Raw genomic sequence first — 27,425 nt, 5'->3', positions numbered from 1 at the left:
GATCTGTACAAGGTCTAGATATTCAATTTGCTGTTAGGAGAAGTCCGCTGACACACGCTAACATCATTTTCTAAAATATGCTTAGGAAACATCTAAAACTGTCCTGTTCTTAGTGGATTTCCTTTTTGCATATTTGAGGTAAGGAGGAACCACTAGGAGTTTGGTTGTAAGTACTCTGTGCCTGTCAAATCTAACAGGGTTACATTTTTTTATTTGCCAGGATAGACCGGATTTAGAAATGTAACAAAAGTTCACGTGGAAGCAAAAACCGACCACTGGCTTCTCCAAGAAAACAATTCAAGTTGACAGACTACATTTCTAATCTGGGTACATGCAATGGCAATCAAAGGAAAATGCGTAATGCTAACCTTGTTATATGGGTGAGGGGATGTCTATTTTATTCATAGTCGCTTCGTAGTCCGGACGCTTTGCACTTTCATGTTTCATCTTAATTTTATGAAACTTCTTGAAAATTACGGAAATGAATGAGTTCTTCGTTGCAGAAGTACTAATACATTTTCCGATTATCCGGTTAGTATTGAGGCATTTTTGTAATATAACACCTTGTAAGTTATTCCTATGTGCAGTGTTTTTATGCGTACATACTTGTGCATATGGGTTTATGTCTTGGTGCGTGTATAAACAGTATGTACTGTATACTTACATATTGTATACTCTACCCTACGATGTGCTTTACCGCCCATTTTACGGATTGTTAAAATAAAGCGGTAATGCTGCCGGGCAACGTTAGGGTTCAGCAAGGCTGGCGAAGGACAGGTTTTTCTGTTCAGCTCAATGTTTTGCAAGATAGGGCTAATTTTGATGGCTGGAGTGAAAGATGACAGGTCCTTGAGTATGAGTGTGTGTTTTGATAGATGATTAGAAAATGCTTAGGCACATATACGTCAATAATAGAAATGCAGACAAGTGCATCAACAGATGAATGCTTGTTCGGGTATGCATCTTCATCAGCATTAACATTTACTCATTTTCAAGAATGTGGCAGTGGTTCTGCCTTGCCATTGACATTTTAGAATGTAAGGCACGTGGCCTTGAATGAGCCTGTCGGTCGACGAGTATATATTGGTCCCAGGTCCTCGGTAGATCAGTTCTCTCCGAAACAACAGCTTCCACCATGAACACTAAGGTGTGTCTTTCCTCTCTGTAAAATTGCAGTTTTCCTGTAGAAAAATGTATATGAACTTATAAGCAAATCATTTAGTAACTTGTTTCTGTTTACATAAATAAAACAATTACTCTTATTATTCACATAATATTCAATATTGTTTTCACCATACAATATTTGATCATAACTACTTTTAGGTCGTTATCCTCCTGGGCCTGATTGCCATCGCTGCGGCTGACAGCAGGGAATCCTATGAGTATCTGCCTCCAAGGGTTAGTATGGATTCATGCTTCTCTTATTTTCCGAAAAGGGGTAATTTCATATTAGAGATTTAGCATTTGCCTTGCATTATTTTGGAAAAAAATTGTTTATCCCGCATGCTGACACTAATATTCTTCATATAAATGATAATTATAATAATCATCATTAACGCCATCGTTATTGTTATTACTTTTATCATTATCATCTTCGTCAGGACCATCGACCATCTTATTATTATAACTGCTACTACTGCTACTACAGTTACAAGTACAATTACTAGGACCATTAATTATGCATAACATTACATTAGTAACTATAGCCATTAAAGTTTCAAAGATATTTTTCAGTTTCCAAGTAATATTACTATTACTGATGGGAACGAATATGTTTACAGTAATCACCAAAAATGCACTTATATTATTTTGAGTTAAGTGTCACTAGATATGTTAAAAAACAAAAACAAGAAGAAAAATAAGTGAAATGACCAAGAAATGTGTTACCATAAAAATGTAAAACACCGTCTCTAAAGCTAGAAAAAAAATCTACCCATAGGTTTCCTCTGAAGAATCTGCTGAGTCCTACGAGTCCTCCGAAGCCAAGTACAGCTTCAACTGGGCCGTGAGCGATGACTCCTCAAGCAACCAGTTCGGACACCAGGAGGCCCGTGACGGCGACGACACCCAGGGATCCTACTACGTGCAGCTCCCCGACGGCCGCTTGCAGACCGTCAAGTATTTCGTGGACGGCGACTCCGGCTACGTGGCTGAGGTCAACTACGAGGGCGAGGCTCGTTACCCTGACTCCTACGAGTCCTTTGAGTCTGTGTCCGCAGAGTCAGCCGAGTCCCGCGAATACAGACCTCCCAGGCCTCAGTACGTCTATGAATCCAACGAGTCGAAGTAAATCCTAACCAGAGCATTTTTTTCTGATACGATTGTACGATGTTCTCTATTTATCTTCTGTATTTATCAGTGTAAAGGAAATAAATTAATATTATGCAATACTGTTTTATTTCGTAATCTTTATGCAAATAAGCATATGAACATATACATAATTGCAAAAATATAAACATTTCACGGGAATACCATACACACAACTCCAGTACTGCGAAGAGTAAGCCTCGAACTTTGAAATGAACATAAAAGCAATAAGGAGAACAAAGGGAAAATAAACTAAGTGAATAAGAAGAAAGAAAGGGAGAGAAAAAAGAACTGGACGAATGAAAGAGGGATTAGTGAATGAATGGGAGAAATAATGACCGAGAGATAAAATGAATTAATAAAAGAGCAAAGGAATTAATGAATTAATAACTGATAGAGAGAGACGGGGGGGGGGGGGAGGTTATTGATTATTTCAAATTATCTGCCGCGTCAACAGCTAAGGTCATTAGTGGCGAATACCTTGTCAGATAGAAATATTAATATATTCAAAACTTTAAAAATCCATCAATAAATATCTTACAAACTAGAAATAAATTAAAAATCAAAGCATAATTATTATGCTCGAACTGCATAAAATTATTGCATAAATATTATCCATAATAAATTTTTTTATTGAAAATATTAGTCTCCCTAAGGACACTTAAAAAGACCCTCTATGTCACAATCCTCCCCCAATACATTTTTCAGTGTATTTGGGGGAGACAAGTACATACGTCTTTGGTCTGAGAATGTTGCACATTTTTCCACTACATGTGCGACCGTTAATGGCTCTTGACAACCCTCACAAAGTGCTTCACTTTTAGCCATCATTGGCCCATGAGTCAGTCTTGTGTGTCCAATTCTTAGTCTCGTTAATACTTCTACTTTTCGGTTGGGATGGATGCTGGTCACCCAACTACCAACGTCATTTCTAACCTCTCGCAGTTTGTTTCTGGAGGTATACCTCCATTGCTCCTTCCATTTGTCGCGAAGACAACTCCTGATGGTGGGTTTCAGGTCGGTGTGTGGGAGAGGGAAACGAGGATCACGGGGTAATTAAGTCGTCTGCAGGGCCCTTGCGATTTTCCCCAAAATTGAATCTATTATGACTGCGGTACTTGAGGGGACGAAAGGCATCAATATTACTTAGTAAATTAAATTCAGCAGTTGCTTTTGAATATTATGAGCTACCAAAGAGAAAATGTAAGCCCCGAAAAAAAGAAAAGAAAAATATCCCTTTTTTCAAATGAGCTGTAACTATAGAGTTAAAGAATGTTTAAATAGTATTTAATTCAAAATATAATGTATAAGCTTATGAGGCAAATTACATACGTTTTCACTATGTATGCTCATACTGTCATTTTTATTCTTCTTCTTTTAACGGTAGGTTCATGTCTGAGCCGCCGTGGTCACAGCATGATACTTAATTGTAGTTTTCATGTTTGATGCCTTGGAGTGTAGTAGTGGTAGGGTCCCCAGTCCTTTCCACGGAGAGTGCCGGTAGGTACCTTTTTAGTAATCATTCTCTCTATTATCGGGCATGACTTGGGCGGTTTGCCCACCCAGTGGCTAGGTAGGCAATCGAGGTGAAGTTCCTTGCCCAAGGGTAACAAACGCGCCGGTCGGTGACTCGAACCCTCGAACTCAGATTGCCGTCGTGACAGTCTTGAGTTCCGAGACGCTCAATCATTCGGCCACCGCGGGCTTGACGATCATGGGCTTCCATGAATTTTTCTTAGCACTTAGAGCTGGTTTTGCCATCTCCTTCCGCCCGGTGTTTTTATCGGTTCACCATCTCTATGTACCGGCACTGACTTGAGCTGGCATTGGCCTCCCAGTGGCTAGGCAGGCAATCGAGGTGAAGTTCCTTGTCCAAGGGAAAACAACGCGCCGGCCGGTGACTCGAACCCTCGTCATTCTAGAGGGGCAGTAGTTGTTACACTACTGCTCTGAGTCTTGTGATTATAGACCTCCTAGGCCTCGGTACGTCTACGACTCAAAGGAATCCAAGTAAAGTCTACTGACTCCACAATACTTTCTCTATATATTATTTATTTATCAATCTTAAATAGATTTGCATAATTTCATGTTTTATGTTTGGACTTTCCGGGAGCCCTACCACTGACCTTTTTTTTTCACTAGGATAACATCAGTTAACCAAGGCATTATTTCCAAGAATTATTTCATACATGGAATGTATCCGAGTAGCAGCAACTTGTATGTGATGAAAATGTCCTTATGCTCCTGTAAAGGATTCAGTCTTCAGGGAGTTTACCGTTAAGAGGCTTCATAGAATTAAATGCGAATATGCCAGCACAAATCTCCCAGATCCTACTACAATATTGTTGAAGTAGAACCCCTTGAAATATTTTATTACTGATTCTTGTACGGGAACATTTAAATATTTCCACTTCAAAACCTGAATGATAGTGATACTCACCTAGTTAGCCTAATGTAAGCCTAATGTAATGATAACAGTATGGTATAAATATGGTCAAATATATTATTGCTTTCACGCAATAGCACGAAGAGACCTGCGGTCGAAGTACGGAGAAAATTGCCTTCTCAGGAGCACTGAAGGCCTGCTAGTTCTAATCGTTTTAAACCCTGTTTAGAAGAAAAGAAATCTTCGTGACCAAAATTCCAAAAGGCACATAATATTAATCTGTCTTACTCTATTATATATATTATATATATATATATATATATATATATATATATATATATATATATATATATATATATATCACACACACACACACACACACACAACACACACACACACACACACACACACCACACACACACACACACACACACACACACAAACATATATATATATAACTAAATGATCAAAATTCCAATAGGTACATAACGTAGATAGCTCATGCTCCAAATCTTTTGGAATCCACATTAATAATCTGTCTTACTCTATAAGGAAAAAAAACAGAAACAGATAGATAGAGAGATAGAGACACATAGTGATTGATATTGACACACAGAAAGACAGACAAACGAGGACAAACACAAACATACACAGATGAGAAAGAGAGTGACAGACAAACAAACGGAGCGGCAAACAGACACGCACATTCATATATGTATATCCAACGGTGAAGATTGGTCAAATCAGGTCCTTGAGCGGGTCAAGGGGGTCGTGGGTGGCATCAAAAGAATGTAGGAAGCGAACAGGATATGTGTCGAGGAAAAAAAAAATATCTAAGCTAGTTTAAACAGATCAAAGAAGAGGTGAATCGCGTCCCCCACTAATGGAGTTGTGTGTGTGTGCTCTGTTACAACACACAAACACACACATATATGTGCGTGTACGTTTGTATTTACATTTAAACCGCTGTTGTTTCTTAGTCTTACGAGATTACAAGTATTTAGCTTTTTATGAGTGAGAGGTCTTACTAAACACAAAGGCGTGGCACTAGGCTGCCTTTACATACAATTGCCTCCGTTGTATGGATCATAATCTTCCTCTTTCTGACCTCGATGTGAAATGGAGTATGAGACACAAGGTCGTTTTTCGCCCTATCCCTTGTATCATTGTTGATTGAAGAAATTAGACTCTCATTCTATCCGTCTGTTACTCTCTTTCTCTGTCTACCTCTCTCAGGCTGTCACTGTCAATCTATCTGTCTCTTACTGTCTGCCTTTCTATCTCTTACTGTCTGTCTTTCTATCACTTTGTCTCCCTCTCGTTGTCTGTCTCTTTCTTTCTCTCTTTGATTCTCTATTTGAACATTCCTTTAACTCTATAGTTATTATAGTTACAGCCTATTTTAAAAAGATGCATTTTTCTTTTCTTTTTTGGGGGGTTAACATTTTGTCTTTGGGAGCTCATAATGTACAAAATCAATCATTAAATTGTTAGCGACACATTCTCCCCCCCCCTTAAAGTGCCGCATTAGGAAGCACTCCATAACTCTAAGCCTGTCTTTATCCTTTCTCTTCAGAACCTTATACAACATTCTTTCTCACTCTATCATTTATTTACTTTGTTTCTCTTTCTGCCCTTTTCTTTCTTTTCATCTATTATTCCCTCATTCTATTATTCTCTGGGGCTAAGTCCTCCTCTCTTTTCTCTCTGTAAATAATTAATTCATTAATCAATTTGCTTTTATATTAATTTTCTCTCTCGGTCATTATTCTCTCATTCATTTCACTTCCCTTTTTTTTTTTTTTTTTTTTTTTTTTATTTTTTATGTTTATTTGAAAATGCTAGGCATACTCTTCGCAGCATTGGAGTTCTGCATATGGTATTCACGTGAAATGTTTATATGTTTATATGTTTATCTGCATAAAGCAAGAAAATGCGAAATAAAACAGTATTGCGTAGCATTAATTTATTTATTTTACACTGATAAATAGAGAAGATAAATAGAGAACATCGTACAATGGTAAAAGAAAAAAAATGCTCTGATCAGGATTTACCTTAGACTCGTTGGAGTCGTAGACGTACTGAGGCTGGGGGTCTGTATTCGCGGACTCAGCTGACTCACGGACTCAGCTCAAGGACTCGTAGGAGTCGGGTACGAGCCTCGCCCTCGTAGTTCCCTCAGCCACGTAGCCGGAGTCGCCGTCCACGAAGTACTTGACGGTCTGCAGGCGGCCGTCGGAGCTGCCGTAGTACGATCCCTGGTGTGTCGCGTCACGGCTTCCTGGTGCCGAACTCGTTGCTTGAGGAGTCATCGCTCACGGCCCAGTTGAAGCTGTACTTAGCTTCAGAAGATTCGAAGGACTCAGCAGAAGCTTCATCGGAATGCTGAAGTGAAAAACATAGATCAGTCCTGATTGTGCTAAATTTTAAGCGATATCATACGAAATTAATGTCTTATTCTTTCTCAAGTTTAGTACATCGATTCCATTGTAATTCACAAGCATTATATAGTTTCAGAAACTCACCTGAGGTGGCAGGTATTCGTACGACTCAGAAGAAGCTTCATTGGAACGCTGAAGTGGAAAACATGATGTCATTAGCTAAGATCATGATAAATACTATGTAATATTTTACGAATTAAAATCCTATTTTTCTCAGGATTAGTTTATCAATTTCCTTGTAATTCGCAAGTATCACATAGTGTCAGATACTCACCTGAGGCGCGAGGTATTCGTAGGACTCACGGCTGTCAGCTGCAACGACAGCAGCCAGAGTAAGGAGGATAAGGAGCTGGAAAAGAGAATTATCAGTTACTGGATTTATATATTTTTTTTACTGATGAAAATATTCGATTCCGTCTGCTTACACTGCGGTCTCCAAAATTTATGCACGATTATAGTGTATTTATATATGGACAAATTTCGATATCCGAGGCTGATACGAAATGTACCTTAGAGTTCATGATGGGATCGGGAGTTCGAAGTAAGTGTCGATCTCGAAGACAGCAGCCAATTTATAGTACGACACAAAGGTCGTTTCGTTGGGTCGTTTCAAGGTCGTTTCTCTCTCTTTCTCCTCTTGCTTTTCTCTCTTTTTCTCTGTGAATCCTTGCTCCTCTCTCGCTCCTTTTCTTGACTTTCTTTTTTCTTACACACACAAATGTAGATATACAGTATTATATCTATATGTCTATTCTATATCATTCTTATTTACTTACTTTCACAATATATGTCTGTATATCTATTTATATATATCTACATGTACACTCTTTACAAACACTTACAAATATATACACACACATATATACCCTGCATATATATTGCATACATAGAAGAAATTATTTACCTCCTGTTTCTACAACATATTAGCTTGTCCTTTTTTGTAATTTTGTTCAACCTGTTTAAGAGTATTGATTGTGTTTACCCATTTCGCTCAATTCCATTTTACTTTTTTGTGGTATTTATAAATAAATTTCCCCGCATGACACTTTACCCAAATCAATCTTTTTCTTCATGAGTGGACTTCATCCATTTACATTTTTCTTTATTTATTTTAGTTAATTGTAAATTTTATTTCCTAAGCATTTATCTTGCGGAAAAAAGAGACACAGTAACATGTGGACAGAGGGAATGAAACACAGCCATAGAGGAAAAGGAGAAACAAACCAGTAGTGAAGGTGAGTAGAAATGATCCTTTTCAGACGCCAAAGCAGATTCATTTCTTCATTCGTGTTCTTGATGCAGTATGTTCCAACTGTGTGCTCACAGCGAAACAAGGTGACATGACTTTGAATTACCCTGAGTTCTTTGCTGACTAGATAGGTACTCTCTATCTGATCCAACGAATAATTTTGATATTTCGAAAGCGAGATCCTCGATGTGGTTGAAGGCTGCTTTTTACTCTCTAATCATTTTACCAAAGGTGATGGCTATAGCGATGGAGGAGATACGTAGCCAATAGTGTCAAAATGACCACAATCTCTCCCCTAATTCTGATTCTTTCGCGATTATTTTCAACAAGCGGCATGCCTAGTTACGTGTGGAGATTTAAAAAGCTGGCGTTGTCATTAGCCCATTGAAATTAACTATACAAGGCACGGCCTACATATCCAATTTTCTGTAGAAGTCCAATGACACACGATGATAAGAGTGTCTAGAATATGCTTAAGAAACATCTAAAACTGTCCTGCTTTGTGTGGATTTTCACTTTTCATTTGTCTTGTAGGATATGTCAAGTATATGTTTATGTATATATATATATGTATATATATATATATATATATATATATATATATATATATATATATATATATATATATATATATATATATATATATATATATATATATATATATTTATTTATTTATTTATATACATATAAATATATATATATTTTTAAATTAATTAATTAATTATTATTATTTTTTTTTTGCCAGAGTAGACATGTAAATAACAATAAAAAAAATTTACGGGGGAGCAAACACCGACCACTGGCTCCTCAAGAAAACAATGCAAGTTACCAGACTACATTTAAAAGTAGTTATCCTTTTATTATTCTATTTCTAATTTGCTAGCATGCATTGGCAATCCAAGCAAAATACGTAATTCTAACATTGTTAATTGGGTGAGGGGAAATATCTGTTTTATACATAGTCATTCTGTGGTCCGGGTGCCTTATACTTTCACGTTCCATCTTCATTTTATGAAGTTTCGTGAAAGCAATGATGAAAGCGTTTTTTGCAGAAGTATTATTACATTTGCCGGTAATCCATTGGTACATATCTGTATAGAACATCTTGTTAGATATTATCCATATGTGCAGTGTTATTGTGTGTACAATTATACAGGATTACTGTATACTTACATACTGTATACCCTATAAATTCCTAATTAAGTTACTAGGAGCCGTAGGTGCTTTACCGCTCCTTTTACGGATTGTTGACCAAAAACAAAAGCGTATGCTACCGGGCAACATTAGGGTTCAGCAAGGCCGGTGATGGAAGGTTTTTCTGTCCAGTTAAATGTTTTGCAAGATAGGGCTAATTTTGATGACTGGAGTGAAAGAAGACAGCTCACTGTTTGTTTTGACAGATGATTAGAAAGTACTTATGCACATTTACATAATTGATAGAAATGCAGACACGTGCATCAAAATATGAATGCGTGTTCGGGCATGCATCTTCATTAGCATTAGCATTTACTCATTTTCAAGAATGTGGCAGTGGTTCTGCCTTGCCATTGACTTTTTAGAATGTAAGGAACGTGGCCTTGAATGAGCCTGTTGGTCGACGAGTATATATTGGTCCCAGGTCCTCGGCAGATCAGTTCTCTCCGAAACAACAGCTTTCACCATGAACACTAAGGTGTGTCTATCTTCGCTGAAACGTTGCAACGTTGAAATATATAAACTTCTAAGCAGATAATTCGGTTACTTCCTTCTGTTGACATAAATATAATAGCACATCGCAAGTAATTACTTTAATTATTCAATATTGTTTTTACCATACGATATTTGATCACTATTACTTCTAGGTCGTTATCCTCCTGGGCCTGATTGCCATCGCTGCGGCTGACAGCAGGGAATCCTATGAGTATCTGCCTCCAAGGGTTAGTATGGATTCACGCTTCTCTTATTTTCCGAAAAGGGGTCATTTCATTTTAGAGATTTCGCATTTCCCTTGCATTATTTATTTTGAAAAAAAAAAAAAAAAAATCCCGCATGCTGACACTAATATTCTTCATATAAATGATAATTATAATAATCATCATTATATACCATCGTCATTGTTATTACTTTTATCATTATCATCATCGTGAGCAAGGAACAATGCTATTATTATTATCATTATTATAACTGCTACTACTAATTACTAGGATAATTAATCAAAAATATTGTATTAATTTTTCAAAAACTAATTTTCAAGTTCCGACAATATCTTACTATAACTGATGGGACGAATATGTTTACAGTAATCACAAAAAGTGCACTTATACTATTTTAAGTAAAGTGTCACTAGATATGTTAATAACAGCAACAAAAAGAAAAATAAGTAAAACGACCAAGAAATATCTTATCTCTAAAGCTAAAAAAACTATCCATAGGTTTCCTCTGGAGAATCTGCTGAGTCCTACGAGTCCTCCGAAGCCAAGTACAGCTTCAACTGGGCCGTGAGCGATGACTCCTCAAGCAACGAGTTCGGACACCAGGAGGCCCGTGACGGCGACGACACTCAGGGATCGTACTACGTGCAGCTTCCCGACGGCCGCCTGCAGACCGTCAAGTACTTCGTGGACGGCGACTCCGGCTACGTGGCTGAGGTCAACTACGAGGGCGAGGCTCGTTACCCTGACTCCTACGAGTCCTTCGAGTCTGAGTCCGCTGAATCAGCTGAGTCTCGTGAATACAGACCTCCAAGGCCTCAGTACGTCTATGACTCCAACGAGTCCAAGTAAACTCTACTGACTCCACAATGCTCTCTATTTATAACTTCTATTTATCAGTCTAAATAAATACATATGCATAATTCCACATTGTTTTATTTCGGGACTTTTCGAAAACATGGAATGCATCCAAGTAACGGCAAGTTAGATGTGATAAAATGCAATTATGATTCTGAAAAGGATTCATTCTTCGTGGAATTTATCATTAGCAGGCTATATATATAAGTCCAATGGCCCTACTACAGCTAATGGTAAAATAGAACCCCTTGATACATATTTATAATTACTATTCTTTCTACGGGCACGTTTCGAAGTTTCCATGATAGTGACACTAATACCTAATTTGCTAATATCGAACAATATAGACTAAACATGGTCAACTATATTATAACATGCAGCCTGCAGCCGGAGTATGGAGAAATTAATGTTCACAGTAGTATTGAAGGCTAGCATTAGGTTTTGTTAATACTTCAGCCAGCTTGACAGTGATGGGTATTTGCTTCTCTCTGAAATACATGCGTGTTGCTAGTTCTAATCACTCTCCCTTCTGGTTAGAAGAAACATAAATCTACATGGCCAAAATCCCATCGCGTAGACATGTCATGTACCAAGTCTTTTGGAACTCACTACATTATAAACTCTATTTATAATGATGAAACACACACACGCACAAATAGAAATAGAGAGGGACGGATTAAATCAGTAGAAGTAAATCTGAGGACAGATAGACATAATGGTCCACAAACACACCAGATTGGGAGTAACAACAAATAATGACCGACAAACACACACACCACACATAGAGAGATAAGACAGATAGAGAAGGAAAATAGGGACAACACGCACAAAATGGATTTTATTATCATTTAACAAGTAATATGATGTACAATAAATCACTAATACAGAAACCCGCCAGTATTGCTTATTCCTCAAATTTTTACACAACACCACATAGAGCACAACACTGAGACAGAAGACAGATAGATAGAAAGATAGAAAAGATAGAATGAGAGAAGGGTGATACACGGGCAGGAAGCTTGCAAAAATCCCACGAAACACTGTAATTTAAGAAAGTTTTAGACACTGACCAAACACATGTTTGAGAGAGGATTAGTTAACAACATTAATCATAAGGTCTCGAATATGCAATATCTACGATTGCTATAAAAAAACCTCCATAACTATAGTCTATAGAGCTGTACGTATTATTTAGATCTTTTCACGCTTGGCAATAATGCCGATCACGTGACTGATTGCTGAAAATAACATGCATCACACAAATACATATGTTTTACGTACACATAACTACACATACAGAATCAACAACAACACTCACAATACACATACACACACACACGGACATGCACACACACACACACACACACACATATATCTGCAAAGGAAACCTAATTATTCTTCTGAAGAAGAACTCGTTCTTCTTCAGAGTTCGAAACGTTACGATATTGTTTTATTGCTTCTTGCGTTTGCCTTTTCATGTATATATATATATATATATATATATATATATACACATACATATATATATATGTAATACATATGGTAGAAAAAAACACAATGCAAAAACTAGAAGATGGAATCCAGCTGGATTTCGAAACTGTAGTCTCACTTTCAATAAATCTAGTTTTTGTATTGTGGGTTTTTCTTCCATTGTATCAGCACGAAAGAGTGTTTTGCTATTCATATATATATATATATATATATATATATATATTATATATATATATATATATATATATATCAATCCACACAGACACATACATACACACACACATATATATGTATATTTTCATACACATACTTGCATTTATATCTCTATATATTTATATATGTGTGTGTGCATTTATATTATATTTCCCGATTTTTTTTCTTCTGACGTATCAAATCGTTTCAAGGAAAATAAACCATTTATATTTGGCAAATTGCCGAAAGTGAATTGTATCATCCCTTTTGGATTATCATATGAATACTTGTAAAACAAATAAACACAAACACACATTTGTTTTTTTTTCCTTCATTTATCTTTAACATTACTTTAAGATTCTCAATCACTCGTCTCATATCAATTATACGAATTAGTATAGGTCTGTCTAATATAGGTTTACACTATAGATTTCGTCTATCCCATCTAACTCTTTATTCAGTAAATAAATACAGTATAATCTTAATATACTGGTCAGAAACACACATATTCATGAATCGAGTTTTCACAAATAGATCAGTCGATAATAACCATCTTACCAAAAATTCTCGATAACTCAAAAATGAAGTAACAGGCCTAAATAATTATCAGGATTCACAGGCATAAATAATGTAGATAAATAGAAAACAAAGAATTACAGTCAGACAAGACATTTACTTGGACTCGTTGGAGTCATAGACGTACTGAGGTCTGGGTGGTCTGTATTCGCGGGACTCAACTGACTCAGCTGACTCAGCGGACTCGGCCTCAAAGGACTCGTGGGAATCGGGGTAACTGGCTTCACCCTCATAGCTGACTTCAGCCACGTAGCCGGAGTCGCCGTCCACGAAGTACTTGACGGTCTGCAGCGCCGTCGGAAGCTGCACTAGTAGATCCTGAGTGTCGTCCCGTCACGAGGCTCCTGGTGTCCGAACTCGTTGCTTGAGATCATCACTCACAGCCAGTTAAGCTGTACTTGCTCCCTGACTCTAGATAGGTGAACTGTAGTTTCATGATGGATGCTTTGGAGTGAGTACTGGTAGGGTCCCCATTCCTTTCCGGAGAGAGCCGTTTTACCTTTAGTAACACAACAACACCAGACACAACACAAACATAATAATATAATAAATGACAAATTCCAAAAGGTACATAACGTAGATAGCTCATGCTCCAAATCATTTTGGAATCCACTTAAGATTGTCTTCATCTATAAGGAAAAAAACAGAGCGATAGATAGAGAGTAGAGACACATAGGATGTGGGAAAGACACACAGAAAGACAGACAAACGAGAAAAAAAAATACACAGATGAGAAAGAGACAACAGACAAAACGGAGCGCAACGACCCCATCTATATGTATTCCAACGTAAGATTGGGCATCGGTCTTGATGCGGGTCATAGGTACAACACTATCAAAACAGATCATAAGAGAGGTGATCGCGTTACCATAATGGAGTTGTGTGTGTGCTCTGTTACAACACAAAACACACATTATTGCTGTACTTTGTATTCATTGAACGCTGTGTTCTTACTTACAGATTACAAGTATTAGCTTTATGAGTGAGGTCTTACTAAACACAAGGCGTGGCACTAGCTGCTTCATACAATGCCTCCTTTATGGGTCATAATCTTCCTCTGACTCGATGTGAAATGGAGTATGAGACACAAGGTCGTTTTTCGCCCTATCCCTTGTATCATTGTTGATTGAAGAAATTAGACTCTCATTCTATCCGTCTGTTACTCTCTTTCTCTGTCTACCTCTCTCAGTTTGTCACTGTCAGTCTATCTGTCTCTTACTTTCTGTCTTTCTATCTCTTACTGTCTGTCCTTCTATCACTTTGTCTCCCTCTCGTTGTCTGTCACTTTCTTTCTCTCTCTGACTCTCTGTTTGAACATTCCTTTAACTCTATAGTTATTATAGCTACAGCCTATTTTAAAAAGATGTATTTTTCTTTTCTTTTTTTTCGGGGTTAACATTTTGTCTTTGGGAGCTCATAATGTACAAAATCAATCATTAAATTGTTAGTGACGCATCCCCCCCCCCTTTAAAGTGCCGCTGTCATAATAGATTCAAATTTGGGGAAAATCGCAAGGGCCCTGATGCCGTCTTAGGAGGCACTCCATAACTCTAAGCCTGTCTTTATCATTTCTCTTCAGAACCTTATACAACATTCTTTCTCACTCTATCATTTATTTACTTTGTTTCTCTTTCTGCCGTTTTTCTTTCTCTTTCATCTATTCATTCCCTCATTCTAATTATTCTCTTGGGTCTAAGTCCTCCTCTCTTTTCTCTCTGTAAATCATTAATTCATTAATCAATTTGCTTTCATATTAATTTTCTCTCTCGGTCCTTATTTCTCTCATTCATTCTCACTTCCTTTTTTTTTTTTTTTTTTTATTTATGTTCATTTGAAAATGCTAGGCATATTCTTCGCAGCATTGGAGTTCTGCATATGGTATTCACGTGAAATGTTTATATTTTTGCAGTTATGTATATGTTTATATGTTTATCTGCAAAAAAAAAAGCGAAATAAAACAGTATTGCATAACATTAATTTATTTCTTTTACACTGATAAATAGAGAAGATAAATAGAGAGCATCGTACAATGGTATGAGAAAAAAAATGCTCTGATCAGGATTTACCTAGACTCGTTGGAGTCGTAGACGTACTGAGGCCTGGGTGGTCTGTATTCGCGTGACTCAGCTGACTCAGCGGACTCAGACTCAAAGGACTCGTAGGAGTCGGGGTAACGAGCCTCGCCCTCGTAGTTGACCTCAGCCACGTAGCCGGAGTCGCCGTCCACGAAGTACTTGACGGTCTGCAGGCGGCCGTCGGGGAGCTGCACGTAGTAGGATCCCTGGGTGTGGTCGCCGTCACGGACCTCCTGGTGGCCGAACTCGTTGCTTGAGGAGTCATCGCTCACGGCCCAGTTGAAGCTGTACTTAGCTTCAGAAGATTCGAAGGACTCAGCAGAAGCTTCATCGGAATGCTGAAGTGAAAAACATAGATCAGTCCTGATTGTGCTAATTTTTAGGCGATATCATACGAAATTGATATATGTCTTATTCTTTCTCAAGTTTAGTACATTGATTCCATTGTAATTCACAAGCATTATATAGTTTCAGAAACTCACCTGAGGTGGCAGGTATTCGTACGACTCAGAAGAAGCTTCATTGGAACGCTGAAATGGAAAACATGATGACATTAGCTAAGATCATGATAAATACTATGTAATATTTTACGAATTAAAATCCTATTTTTCTCAGGATTAGTTTATCGATTTCCTTGTAATTCGCAAGTATCACATAGTGTCAGATACTCACCTGAGGCGCGAGGTATTCGTAGGACTCACGGCTGTCAGCTGCAACGACAGCAGCCAGAGTAAGGAGGATAAGGAGCTGGAAAAGAGAATTATCAGTTACTGGATTATATATATTTTTTTACTGATGAAAATATTCGATTTCCGTCTGCTTACACTGCGGTCTCCAAAATTTATGCACGATTATAGTGTATTTATATATGGACAAATATTCGATATCCGAGGCTGATACGAAATGTACCTTAGAGTTCATGATGGGATCGGGAGTTCGAAAGTTAGTGTCGATCTCGAAGACAGCAGCCAATTTATAGTACTGACACAAAGGTCGTTTCGTTGGGTCGTTCAAGGTCGTTTCTCTCTCTTTCTCCCTCTTGCTTTTCTCTCTTTTTCTCTGTGAATCCTTGTCTCCTCTCTCGCTCCTTTTCTCTGACTTTCTTTTTTTCTTACTACACACAAATGTGGATATACAGTATTTATATCTATATGTGTATATCTTATTCATTTCTTTATTTACTTACTTTCACAAATATATATATGTCTGTATATCTATTTATATATATATCTATATGTACACTCTTTACAAACACTCACAAACATATACACACACATATATACCCTGCATATATATATTGCATATATACAAGAAATTATTTACCTCCTGTTTCTACAACATATTAGCCTGTCCTTTTTTGTAATTTTGTTCAACCTGTTTAAGAGTATTGATTGTGTTTACCCATTTCGCTCAATTCCATTTTACTTTTTTGTGGTATTTATAAATAAATTTCCCCGCATGACACTTTACCCAAATCATCTTTTTCTTCATGAGTGGACTTCATCCATTTACATTTTTCTTTATTTATTTTAGTTAATTGTAAATTTTATTTCCTAAGCATTTATCTTGCGGAAAAAAGAGACACAGTAACATGTGGACAGAGGGAATGAAACACAGCCATAGAGGAAAAGGAGAAACAAACCAGTAGTGAAGGTGAGTAGAAATGACTCCTTTTCAGACGCCAAAGCAGATCCTAACGTCTTAGACAAGTTTTAAGATCCCTCATAGATGCAGTATGTTCCAACTGATGCAGTATGTTCCACTGTGTGCTCACAGCGAAACAAGGTGACATGACTTTGAATTACCCTGAGTTCTTTGCTGACTAGATAGGTACTCTCTATCTGATCCAACGAATAATTTTGATATTTCGAAAGCGAGATCCTCGATGTGGTTGAAGGCTGCTTTTTACTCTCTAATCATTTTACCAAAGGTGATGGCTGTAGCGATGGAGGAGATACGTAGCCAATAGTGTCAAAATGACCACAATCTCTCCCCTAATTCTGATTCTTTCGCGATTATTTTCAACAAGCGGCATGCCTAGTTACGTGTGGAGATTTAAAAAGCTGGCGTTGTCATTAGCCCATTGAAATTAACTATACAAGGCACGGCCTACATATCCAATTTTCTGTAGAAGTCCAATGACACACGATGATAAGAATGTCTAGAATATGCTTAAGAAACATCTAAAACTGTCCTGCTTTGTGTGGATTTTCACTTTTCATTTGTCTTGTAGGATATGTCAAGTATATGTTTATGTATATATATATATATATATATTTATATATATATATATATATATATATATATATATATATATATATATATATTAATATATATATATATATATATATATATATATATATATATATATATATATATATATATATATATATTTATATACATATAAATATATATATATTTTTAAATTAATTAATTAATTATTATTATTATTTTTTTTGCCAAGTAGACATGTAAATAACAATAAAAAAAATTACGGGGGAGCAAACACCGACCACTGGCTCCTCAAGAAAACAATGCAAGTTACCAGACTACATTTAAAAGTAGTTATCCTTTCATTATTCTATTTCTAATTTGCTAGCATGCATTGGCAATCCAAGCAAAATACGTAATTCTAACATTGTTAATTGGGTGAGGGGAAATATCTGTTTTCATACATAGTCATTCTGTGGTCCGGGTGCCTTGCACTTTCACGTTCCATCTTCATTTTATGAAGTTTCGTGAAAGCAATGATGAAAGCGTTTTTTGCAGAAGTATTATTACATTTGCCGGTAATCCATTGGTACATATCTGTATAGAACATCTTGTTAGATATTATCCATATGTGCAGTGTTATTGTGTGTACAATTATACAGGATTACTGTATACTTACATACTGTATACCCTATAAATTCCTAATTAAGTTACTAGGAGCCGTAGGTGACCAAAAACAAAAGCGTATGCTGCCGGGCAACATTAGGGTTCAGCAAGGCCGGTGATGGACAGGTTTTTCTGTCCAGTTAAATGTTTTGCAAGATAGGGCTAATTTTGATGACTGGAGTGAAAGAAGACAGCTCACTGTTTGTTTTGACAGATGATTAGAAAGTACTTATGCACATTTACATAATTGATAGAAATGCAGACACGTGCATCAAAATATGAATGCGTGTTCGGGTATGCATCTTCATTAGTATTAGCATTTACTCATTTTCAAGAATGTGGCAGTGGTTCTGCCTTGCCATTGACTTTTTAGAATGTAAGGAACGTGGCCTTGAATGAGCCTGTTGGTCGACGAGTATATATTGGTCCCAGGTCCTCGGCAGATCAGTTCTCTCCGAAACAACAGCTTTCACCATGAACACTAAGGTGTGTCTATCTTCGCTGAAACGTTGCAACGTTGAAATATATGAACTTCTAAGCAGATAATTCGGTCACTTCCTTCTGTTGACATAAATATAATAGCACATCGCAAGTAATTACTTTAATTATTCAATATTGTTTTTACCATACGATATTGATCACTATTACTTTTAGATCGTTATCCTCCTGGGCCTGATTGCCATCGCTGCGGCTGACAGCAGGGAATCCTATGAGTATCTGCCTCCAAGGGTTAGTATGGATTCACGCTTCTCTTATTTTCCGAAAAGGGGTCATTTCATTTTAGAGATTTCGCATTTCCCTTGCATTATTTATTTTGAAAAAAAAAAAAAATCCCGCATGCTGACACTAATATTCTTCATATAAATGATAATTATAATAATTATCATTATATACCATCGTTACTGTTATTACTTTTATCATTATCATTATCGTGAGCAAGGAACAATGCAATTATTATTATCATTATTATAACTGCTACTACTAATTACTAGGATAATTAATCATGCATAACATTACAGTAGTATCTATAGCTATTAATTTTTCAAAAACTAATTTTCAAGTTCCAACAATATCCTTACTATAACTGATGGGACGAATATATTTACAGTAATCACAAAAGTAAAGTTTCACTAGATATGTTAATAACAGCAACAAAAAGAAAAATAAGTAAAACGACAAGGAAATATCTTATCATGAAAAATGTAAGAGACCATCTCTAAAGCTAAAAAAACTACCCATAGGTTTCCTCTGAGGAATCTGCGGAGTCCTACGAGTCCTCCGAAGCCAAATACAGCTTCAACTGGGCTGTGAGCGATGACTCCTCAAGCAACGAGTTCGGACACCAGGAGGCCCGTGACGGTGACGACACTCAGGGATCCTACTACGTGCAGCTTCCCGACGGCCGCCTGCAGACTGTCAAGTATTTCGTGGACGGCGACTCCGGCTACGTGGCTGAGGTCAACTACGAGGGCGAGGCTCGTTACCCTGACTCCTACGAGTCCTTCGAGTCTGAGTCCGCTGAGTCAGCTGAGTCTCGTGAATACAGACCTCCAAGGCCTCAGTACGTCTATGACTCCAACGAGTCCAAGTAAACTCTACTGACTCCACAATGCTCTCTATTTATATCTTCTATTTATCAGTCTAAATGAATACATATGCATAATTCCACATTGTTTTATTTCGGGACTTTTCGAAAACATGGAATGCATCCAAGTAACGGCAAGTTAGATGTGATAAAATGCAATTATGATTCTGAAAAGGATTCATTCTTCGTGGAATTTATCATTAGCAGGCTATATATATAAGTCCAAATCACCCTGGCCCTACTACAGTTACTGGTAAAATAGAACGCCATGATACATATTTATAATTACTATTTTTTCTACGGGCACCTTTAGAAGTTTCCACGATAGTGACACTTACCTAATTAGCCTAATATGCGAACAATATAGACTAAACATGGTCAACTATATTATAACATGCAGCCTGCAGCCGGAGTATGGAGAAAATAATGTTCGCAGTAGTACTGAAGGCTAGCATTAGATTTTGTTAATACTTCAGCCAGCTTGACAGTGATGGGTATTTGCTTCTTCCTGAAATGCATGCGTGTTCTAGTTCTAATCACTCTCCCTCCTGGTTAGAAGAAACATAAATCTACATGGCCAAAATCCCATCCCGTAGACATGTCATGTACCAAGTCTTTTGGAACTCACTACATTAAGAAACTCTCTTTATAATGATGAAACACACACACGCACAAATGAGAAATAGGAGGGACGGAGTAAGAACGTGAGAGAAATACTGAGAGACAGATAGACATAACTAGGGAGTCCGACAAACACACACACACAGATGAGAGAGTAACAGACAAACAAATGGACCGACAAACACACACACACATAGAGAGATAAAGACAGATAGAGAGACGGACATATAAGGGGACACACACGCACATAAAATGGATTTTATTATCATTTAACAAGTAAATCATGATGTACAATAAATACTAATTACAGAAACCAGCCAGATTTGGCTTTATTCCTCAAATTATTTACACACACACACACACACACACATAGAGCCACACACACACTCAGAGACAGACAGACAGATAGATAGAAAGATAGAAAGAGATAGAGATAGAGAGAAAGGGTGATACAGACAGAGGGGCAGGAATGCTTGAAAGAAATCCACACACAGAAGCACATGTAATTCTTAAATGAAAGGTTTTAGACACTGACAACAGCGTTTGAGAGAGGATTAGGTTAACAACAATTAAATGCATAAGGTTCTCGATATTGCAATATCTAGATTGCTATAAAGAAAACCTCCAATAACTATAGTCTATGAGGAGGCTGTCGTATGTATTAAGAATCTTTTCAGCAGCTTGGCAATAATGCCGATCACGTGACTGATTGCTGAAAAATACACATGTGCATACACACAAATACATATGTTGTACGTACACATAAACATACACATACAGAAATAAACATACATACACTCACATATACACATACACACACACACGGACATGCACACACACACACACACACACATATATATCTGCAAAGGAAACCTAATTATTCTTCTGAAGAAGAACTCGTTCTTCTTCAGAGTTCGAAACGTTACGATATTGTTTTATTGCTTCTTGCGTTTGCCTTTTCATTATATATATATATATATATATATATATATATATATATATATATATATATATATATATATATATATATATGTGTGTGGAAGAAAAACCCACAATACAAAAACTAGAAGATGGAATCCAGGTGGATTTCGAAACTGTAGTCTCACTTTCAATAAATCTAGTTTTTGTATTGTGGGTTTTTCTTCCATTGTATCAGCACGGAAGAGTGTTTTGCTATTCATATATATATATATATATATATATATATATATATATATATATATATATATCAATCCACACAAACACATACAAACACACACATATATATATGTATATTTTCATACACATACATGCATTTATATCTCTATATATTTATATATGTGTGTGTGCATTTATATTATATTTCCCGATTTTTTTTCTTCTGACGTATCAAATCGTTTCAAGGAAAATAAACCATTTATATTTGGCAAATTGCTGAAAGTGAATTGTATCATCCCTTTTGGATTATCATATGAATACTTGTAAAACAAATAAACACAAACACACATTTGTTTTTTTTTCCTTCATTTATCTTTAACATTACTTTAAGATTCTCAATCACTCGCCTCATATCAATTATACGAATTAGTATAGGTCTGTCTAATTTAGGTTTACACTATAGATTTCGTCTATCCCATCTAACTCTTTATTCAGTAAATAAATACAGTATAATCTTAATATACTGGTCAGAAACACACATATTCATGAATCGAGTTTTCACAAATAGATCAGTTGATAATAACCATCTTACCAAAAATTCTCGATAACTCAAAAATGAAGTAACAGGCCTAAATAATTATCAGGATTCACAGGCATAAATAATGTAGATAAATAGAGAACAATGAATAACAGTCAGACAAGACATTTACTTGGACTCGTTGGAGTCATAGACGTACTGAGGTCTGGGTGGTCTGTATTCGCGGGACTCAACTGACTCAGCTGACTCAGCGGACTCGGCCTCAAAGGACTCGTGGGAATCGGGGTAACTGGCTTCTCCCTCATAGCTGACTTCAGCCACGTAGCCGGAGTCGCCGTCCACGAAGTACTTGACGGTCTGCAGGCGGCCGTCGGGAAGCTGCACGTAGTAGGATCCCTGAGTGTGGTCGCCGTCACGGGCCTCCTGGTGTCCGAACTCGTTGCTTGAAGAGTCATCACTCACAGCCCAGTTGAAGCTGTACTTGGCCTCACCTGACTCGTAGGACTCAGCAGATTCCTCAGAGGAAAGCTAGGGATTGTTAAAAAAAATATATGAAGTGTTTTGTATTTTTGAAGATAGTGAAACTACAGCATTCTTCTTTTTTTTGTATATGGCTATTTGCATTACTATATCCGAGAATAATGCCACTGATTTTTTCAGTATTATTGGTTATTATTACTATTACTCTAAACGTATTTACTAGCTTCAGCACGTGTACATTATCATGATTCAAATATTGATAATGAAAGGAACTTATAATGGCAATTGGATGATAACAATGAAGTCGATATTAACAGTGAATGTCCTTGTTACTGTAATAGCAACGGTAATAATAGTACTAGTAATAATAGTGGTAGTTGTTGAGGACATTTATCATTATAATTATTCTAAGGATAGTTGTTTATTTGCAAAAACGGCAACAGCAAAAATATTCATAACTAGGAGTAAAATTTGAAACTACAGAGTGGATATACATAAAGCGTGATTCCTAACCCTTGCAGGCAGATATTCATAAGACTCTCTGCTGTCAGCTACAGCGACGGCAACCAGGCCCAGGAGGATAACGACCTGAAAGCAATTTAGTAAGATAAAAATAAATATGTAGAAAATGAGTGAAAATACAGTATGCTATTCTCCTCACACACAAATACAGACATATATGTCGGTATATATTTCAACAAAAACAATAATTAAAAAAAGCCATTTGCTTTATTTTTCTGTATATTATAGTATAATAAGAGGCTGAAGGAAGACACCTTAGTGTTCATGGTGGAAGCTGTTGTTTCGGAGAGAACTGATCTGCCGAGGACTTGGGGTCAATATATACGAGTTGACCGACAGGATCGCTCAAGGACACATCTGCACATTCTAGTCTCGATGGCAGGGCGGAGCCGGAACCGCACAATTAAAAAAGGACTGTTATAGATATATATATATATATATAGTCGCACATTTATCCGTTGACGTATTTATGTGTATAAGTATTTTCCGTCTATGCATTCATATATAAACATACGCACTCGCACACACACACACACACACACACACGCACACACACACACAAACACACACACACACACATCTGTCACTCCACTCATCAAAATTAGCCCTATGTTGCCAAACGTTGAGCTGAACAGAAAAACCTGTCCTTCACCGACCTTGCTGAACCCTAACGTTGCCCAGAGCAGGTGCTATTGTTCTAGGTCAGCAATCCATAAAATTGCTGGTAAAGCACCTCACCGCTCTTGGTAATTTAACTGAGAATGTATTGGGTACAGAGTACATAAGTGTACATTGCATACTGTATATACGCGCACAAGTATGTATATACTCACAAAATTACTGCACATAGGACATAATAACTAAAAAAGTATTTATTATAATATTGCCCGATACTAATTAGCATATGCGAAAAATATAATACAAGTAAAGTGAGATGGAGCAGGAAAGGCATAGTCTCCGGACTTCAAAACGAATATGGTTTAAATCGATATCACTAAAGCATGATATTTATCCTTTGCTTTTAATATATTAATTGTTATTCACTTTTACTTAAAAGAGGCATTATTTATTGATAAATTCTTAAACGTTTTAAATATTTTAACACATTCATCTCACAAGTTATTGGCGCGTCAGATAAGTTTAATTAATTAGTCAATCCCTCTTCACCTAAATAGCTATGTAAGAATTACTTATTTTGCTCAGGTTTCCATCGCATATTTCCAAATAAGAAATAGAACGATGAATGAGAGTGTTACTAGTTAGCTTAGATATTGCCAGCCAACTCGCGCCGTTATCTTAGACAATCCGATGTTGGGTGCTTGCTTCTTCCTGAGCTTTACCTGTTAGGTCTACCCTTACAAAAAATATAACGGCTGACCCTTTTAACAAAAAGTTAACAGGGACATAACACTTGATATCCAATCCTTAGCAGGTTTCCCCTAACCTGAAATATCCTATAAAATAGATTGAAAACGAAAATCTACAAAGAGCAGGAAAGTTTGCATTGTTTTTAAAATAATGTTTTAGGAGTCTATGTCAGCGTGTGTCAGTTGCAGCGAGCAGAATATGTAGGTTGTACTTTATAAAGAGCATTTCAATAGACTAATGGCAATGCCCCGCTATTTCAATATCCATGTGTAACCAGGAGTGTTACTTGCTAAAAATTTTGATGGAAGAGATAGGAAATAAATCGAGATCCTTTCGAAAGAGTTGGATGCATATCTCTGTCCCTACGGCCATCGCCCTTGGTAAAATGGTTAGAGATGGAAAACCGGCGGCCAACCACACCCAGGATCTTGTTTTCGAAATGTTCATCTGATTAGATGTACAGTACCTACCGAACCAGCAAAAACTTCAAGTTAATTGAAGGTCGAATTACCTTGTTTCACTGTGAGCACTCAACTAGAACATTTTGCATCAAGAAGACGGGTGAAGAAAAGAAACACAATTGCAATAGGAAAGGAATGCTAAAGCTTGTCTCATACGACAAAACCGAATTTGTCGTCTGAAAGCTTTTTCTTTCTTTTTCTTTCTTTTTTCTTTCTTTTTCTTTTTTTTCTTTTTCTTTTTCTTTTTCTTTCTCGACTGCCATGGTTTATTGTTCTTTTCTGTGGCTTTTTCATTTCGCCCTGTCCGCACGTTCTTGCGTTTGTCTTTTTTTTGTTTGTTTTGCAAACGAATACTATTGCACGCGCAAATGAATTATTAAATAACTGAAAACAAATGAAAAACTGAAAACATATGAAACCAAATGTCATAAATGGTAAGATTATGATAGATGAAATGTTACAAATAAAAAAGTTTTATCAAATGCCACGAAAGATGGATGGAGAATGGATGCAAAAATTACAAACCAAAAAGGCCTGGTCAAAATTTCGGACGCAGAATACTTTATAATTCATTAAAGTGTTATACGTCAATTTCTATTAATCCAATGTATTATGACTCAATTCAGAAGTGTACCTTTCTCTCTTTCTGTTTCTCCATCCCTCTTTTATATATTCCATGATTTATATATTATATGAAGTTTATGATCACCATGTTTTGCTTTTTTCACACTTGTATATATATATATATATATATATATATATATATATATATATATATATATATATATATATATATATATATATATACGCACAAAGACACACACACAATTTTTTGTGTGTGCGTCCTTAGGAGACAGAGATAGATAGATAGATAGATAAATAGATAGATAGATAGATTGATAGATAGATAGAGAGACGACCTTGAACGACCGAACAAAACGACCTTTGTGTCAGTACTATAAATCGGCTGCTGCCTCCGAGATCGACACTTGCCTTCAAGCCTCCGGCCCCATCTTGAACACTAGGGTACATTTTGTATCAGTCTCAGATATCGACTATATGTCTACAAATAAACACACTGTAAACATGCATGTATTTTAGAGTCTACAGTGTCAGTAGACTCATACCTTCTACCGTCATCAGCAACCAAAGAATATATAATTCAGTAAATTCGAATTATCTTTTCCAGCTCCCTATCATCCTTAGCCTGGCTGCAGTCATTGCAGCTGACAGCCGTGAGTCCTACGAATACCTCCCGCCTCAGGTGAGTATCTGACACTATGGGATACTCGCGAATTACAAGGAAATCAATGTACAAAACCTGAGAAAAATATATCAATTTCGTAAAATATTACATAGTATTTATCCTGATCTTAGCTAATGAGCTATGTTTTCCACTTCAGCATTCCAGTGAAGCATCTGCTGAGTCGTACGAATACCTGCCACCTCAGGTGAGTTTCTGAAACTATATGGTACAAGCGAATTACATTGAATATGTATATGTACAATGAAATCGATTTACTAAACTTGAGAAAGAATAAGATATATAATAATTTCGTATGATATCGTCTAAACTTTATCATAATCATGGCTGATCATGTTTTCCACTTCAGCTTTCCAATGAAACTTCTGCTGAGATGTACGAATCCTCCTAAGCCAAGTACGAATTCAACTGGGCCGTGAGCGATGACTCCTCAAGCAACGAGTTCGGACACCAGGAGGCCCGTGACGGCGACGACACTCGGCGACCTACTACGTGCAGCTCCCCGACGGCCGCCTGCAGACCGTTAAGTACTTCGTGGACGGCGACGCCGGCTACGTGGCCGAAGTCAGCTACGAGGGCGAAGCCAGTTACCCCGACTCCCACGAGTCCTTTGAGGCTGAATCCGTTGAGTCAGCCGAGTCACGCGAATACAGACCTCCCAGGCCCCAGTACGTCTACGACTCCAACGAGTCCAATTAAATCGTACTGAATGTCTTCTCTGACCGGGTTTTCAGAGCACCATATATACTCATGCCAGTAAATTTATGCAGTCGTGTAGTATTTTATCATTTATTTATTGTCAGCTGAATATTATGTAGGCAAATATAAAATGTTTTTCGACCATTTGACTTGTCTTTTTATGAAAATTTAACTCATAATTTCTTCCGAGCTGAGGCTATATATATATTGTAATTATTTGTATTTATTCAAGAAAGACTATGATGTTACCGATAAGGTTTGTTATGTGACCCCAATGATCATACAAATAAACCAATGAAATTACATTAAATATTTTATTTAAAGGGTGAAATTGGGGGAAAAAGAATATGACGAAAAGGATAAGAAAGCGATAACTGTAAAGAGAGAG

At 36.9% G+C, this 27,425-nt stretch overlaps 5 protein-coding genes, 1 long non-coding RNA gene and 1 pseudogene across 6 annotated transcripts; 4 read left to right on the top strand and 3 right to left on the bottom strand.

The window, feature by feature from the left end:
- The first annotated feature begins 1,121 nt into the window (after positions 1 to 1,121).
- LOC119596555 (cuticle protein-like) lies at positions 1,122 to 2,384 on the top strand. The gene is made up of 3 exons (XM_037945856.1): positions 1,122 to 1,147; positions 1,324 to 1,398; positions 1,940 to 2,384. The coding sequence occupies exons 1-3, from the start codon at positions 1,136 to 1,138 to the stop codon at positions 2,288 to 2,290; spliced, it is 438 nt and encodes a 145-aa protein (XP_037801784.1). The 5' UTR covers positions 1,122 to 1,135; the 3' UTR covers positions 2,291 to 2,384.
- Positions 2,385 to 6,980: 4,596 nt separating this feature from the next.
- On the bottom strand, positions 6,981 to 7,496 carry LOC119596557. Its single transcript, XR_005230768.1, has 3 exons — positions 7,409 to 7,496; positions 7,219 to 7,266; positions 6,981 to 7,078 (listed from the first exon to the last, which is right to left on the bottom strand). It is a non-coding gene; the product is annotated as an uncharacterized LOC119596557 (long non-coding RNA).
- Positions 7,497 to 10,043: 2,547 nt separating this feature from the next.
- LOC119596667 (pro-resilin-like) lies at positions 10,044 to 11,145 on the top strand. The gene is made up of 3 exons (XM_037945999.1): positions 10,044 to 10,055; positions 10,225 to 10,299; positions 10,795 to 11,145. Exons 1-3 carry the CDS (start codon positions 10,044 to 10,046, stop codon positions 11,143 to 11,145), a joined length of 438 nt encoding a protein of 145 aa, XP_037801927.1.
- Positions 11,146 to 14,618: 3,473 nt separating this feature from the next.
- LOC119596666 (pro-resilin-like) lies at positions 14,619 to 17,277 on the bottom strand. Its single transcript, XM_037945998.1, has 4 exons — positions 17,184 to 17,277; positions 16,158 to 16,255; positions 15,968 to 16,015; positions 14,619 to 15,823 (listed from the first exon to the last, which is right to left on the bottom strand). The coding sequence occupies exons 1-4, from the start codon at positions 17,275 to 17,277 to the stop codon at positions 15,473 to 15,475; spliced, it is 591 nt and encodes a 196-aa protein (XP_037801926.1). The 3' UTR covers positions 14,619 to 15,472.
- Positions 17,278 to 18,822: 1,545 nt separating this feature from the next.
- LOC119596609 (cuticle protein-like) lies at positions 18,823 to 20,028 on the top strand. The gene is made up of 3 exons (XM_037945940.1): positions 18,823 to 18,848; positions 19,017 to 19,091; positions 19,604 to 20,028. The coding sequence occupies exons 1-3, from the start codon at positions 18,837 to 18,839 to the stop codon at positions 19,952 to 19,954; spliced, it is 438 nt and encodes a 145-aa protein (XP_037801868.1). The 5' UTR covers positions 18,823 to 18,836; the 3' UTR covers positions 19,955 to 20,028.
- Positions 20,029 to 22,309: 2,281 nt separating this feature from the next.
- LOC119596608 (cuticle protein-like) lies at positions 22,310 to 23,525 on the bottom strand. The gene is made up of 3 exons (XM_037945939.1): positions 23,500 to 23,525; positions 23,237 to 23,311; positions 22,310 to 22,771 (listed from the first exon to the last, which is right to left on the bottom strand). Exons 1-3 carry the CDS (start codon positions 23,509 to 23,511, stop codon positions 22,412 to 22,414), a joined length of 447 nt encoding a protein of 148 aa, XP_037801867.1. The 5' UTR covers positions 23,512 to 23,525; the 3' UTR covers positions 22,310 to 22,411.
- A 329-nt stretch (positions 23,526 to 23,854) lies between these two features.
- Positions 23,855 to 27,037, top strand: LOC119596665 (annotated as a pseudogene).
- Positions 27,038 to 27,425: the final 388 nt, after the last annotated feature.

The sequence above is a fragment of the Penaeus monodon genome, chromosome 38 (assembly GCF_015228065.2).
Source record: "Penaeus monodon isolate SGIC_2016 chromosome 38, NSTDA_Pmon_1, whole genome shotgun sequence".
Classification (NCBI taxonomy): domain Eukaryota; kingdom Metazoa; phylum Arthropoda; class Malacostraca; order Decapoda; family Penaeidae; genus Penaeus; species Penaeus monodon.
The sequence above is the reverse complement of the archived record's forward strand: the minus strand, read 5'-3'. Positions and strand labels throughout refer to the sequence as shown.

Excerpts from the sequence above, each read along its gene's own strand:
- LOC119596666 (XM_037945998.1), bottom strand. The coding sequence starts at position 17,277 with ATGTCACCTTGTTTCGCTGTGAGCACACAGTGGAACATACTGCATCAG. Across the intron at positions 16,256-17,183 it reads TCTTAAAACTTGTCTAAGAC|TAACTGATAATTCTCTTTTC; the intron begins GTTAGGATCTGC and ends TATATAATCCAG. Across the intron at positions 15,824-15,967 it reads ACGAATACCTGCCACCTCAG|CATTCCGATGAAGCTTCTGC; the intron begins GTGAGTTTCTGA and ends TTTTCACTTCAG.
- LOC119596609 (XM_037945940.1), top strand. Across the intron at positions 19,092-19,603 it reads ATGAGTATCTGCCTCCAAGG|GTTTCCTCTGAGGAATCTGC; the intron begins GTTAGTATGGAT and ends AACTACCCATAG.
- LOC119596608 (XM_037945939.1), bottom strand. Across the intron at positions 22,772-23,236 it reads ATGAATATCTGCCTGCAAGG|CTTTCCTCTGAGGAATCTGC; the intron begins GTTAGGAATCAC and ends AACAATCCCTAG.
- LOC119596667 (XM_037945999.1), top strand. Across the intron at positions 10,300-10,794 it reads ATGAGTATCTGCCTCCAAGG|GTTTCCTCTGGAGAATCTGC; the intron begins GTTAGTATGGAT and ends AACTATCCATAG.
- LOC119596555 (XM_037945856.1), top strand. Across the intron at positions 1,399-1,939 it reads ATGAGTATCTGCCTCCAAGG|GTTTCCTCTGAAGAATCTGC; the intron begins GTTAGTATGGAT and ends ATCTACCCATAG.